Genomic DNA, 627 nt, shown 5'->3' on the forward strand with positions numbered 1-627 from the left:
CTGTTGCTGCTGCTGCTGTTGCTGCTGCTGCTGCTGTTGCTGCTGCTGCTGCTGCTGCTGCTGCTGCTGCAGGTGTCCAGTGGTTCTTCTAGTAAGATATTTCAGCACTATGTGCTGAAGCAGCGGATAGGGTCGGGCTCGTGGGGTGAGGTCTTCGTGGCGGTGGAGAGAGTCTCAGGCATACAACGCGCTGTAAAAAGAATACCGAAAAGGTGCTGCTGCTGCTGCTGCTGCTCCTGCTGCTGCTGCTGCTGCTCCTGCTGCTGCTGGTTGTGGTGGTGGTGGTGGTGGTGGTGGTGTTGCTGTTGCTGCTGGTCGTGCTGCTGCTGGTGATGGGTGCTCGTAATGCTAGACAGCCTGCTGCTGCTACGGGTCCTTCCGCTATTGCTGCTGCTCTTGCTGCTGCTGCTGCTGATGCTGCTGATCTTGCTGCTATTGGTGCCGGCCTTTCGGCTGCTGGTTGCTTTGCTGCTGCTGCTGCTGCTGCTGCTGCTGCTGCTGCTGCTGCTGCTGCTGCTGCTGCTGGTCTTGCTGTTGCTCTTGCTGCCGTGTGGACATTCACTGCACGCGCGTATAGCGGGAAAGGCGTTAATGGTTGTATGCTCTTCTCGCTGTTGCTGTTGCTGC

General features: G+C 58.2%; 1 protein-coding gene across 1 annotated transcript in view; it reads left to right on the forward strand.

The window, feature by feature from the left end:
- The window catches only part of EMH_0011220 (CAM kinase, CDPK family, putative), a gene marked incomplete at both ends in the record, with an annotated part of 4,306 nt that overhangs the window by 882 nt on the left and 2,797 nt on the right, over positions 1–627 (forward strand). The window contains one exon of the mRNA XM_013499172.1: positions 73–212. Within this exon, the coding sequence (XP_013354626.1) occupies positions 73–212 (140 nt within the window). The remainder of the gene's footprint in view (positions 1–72; positions 213–627) is intronic.

This window comes from Eimeria mitis, genomic scaffold (genome assembly GCF_000499745.2).
Source record: "Eimeria mitis Houghton genomic scaffold, Emh_scaff406, whole genome shotgun sequence".
Lineage (NCBI taxonomy): Eukaryota > Apicomplexa > Conoidasida > Eucoccidiorida > Eimeriidae > Eimeria > Eimeria mitis.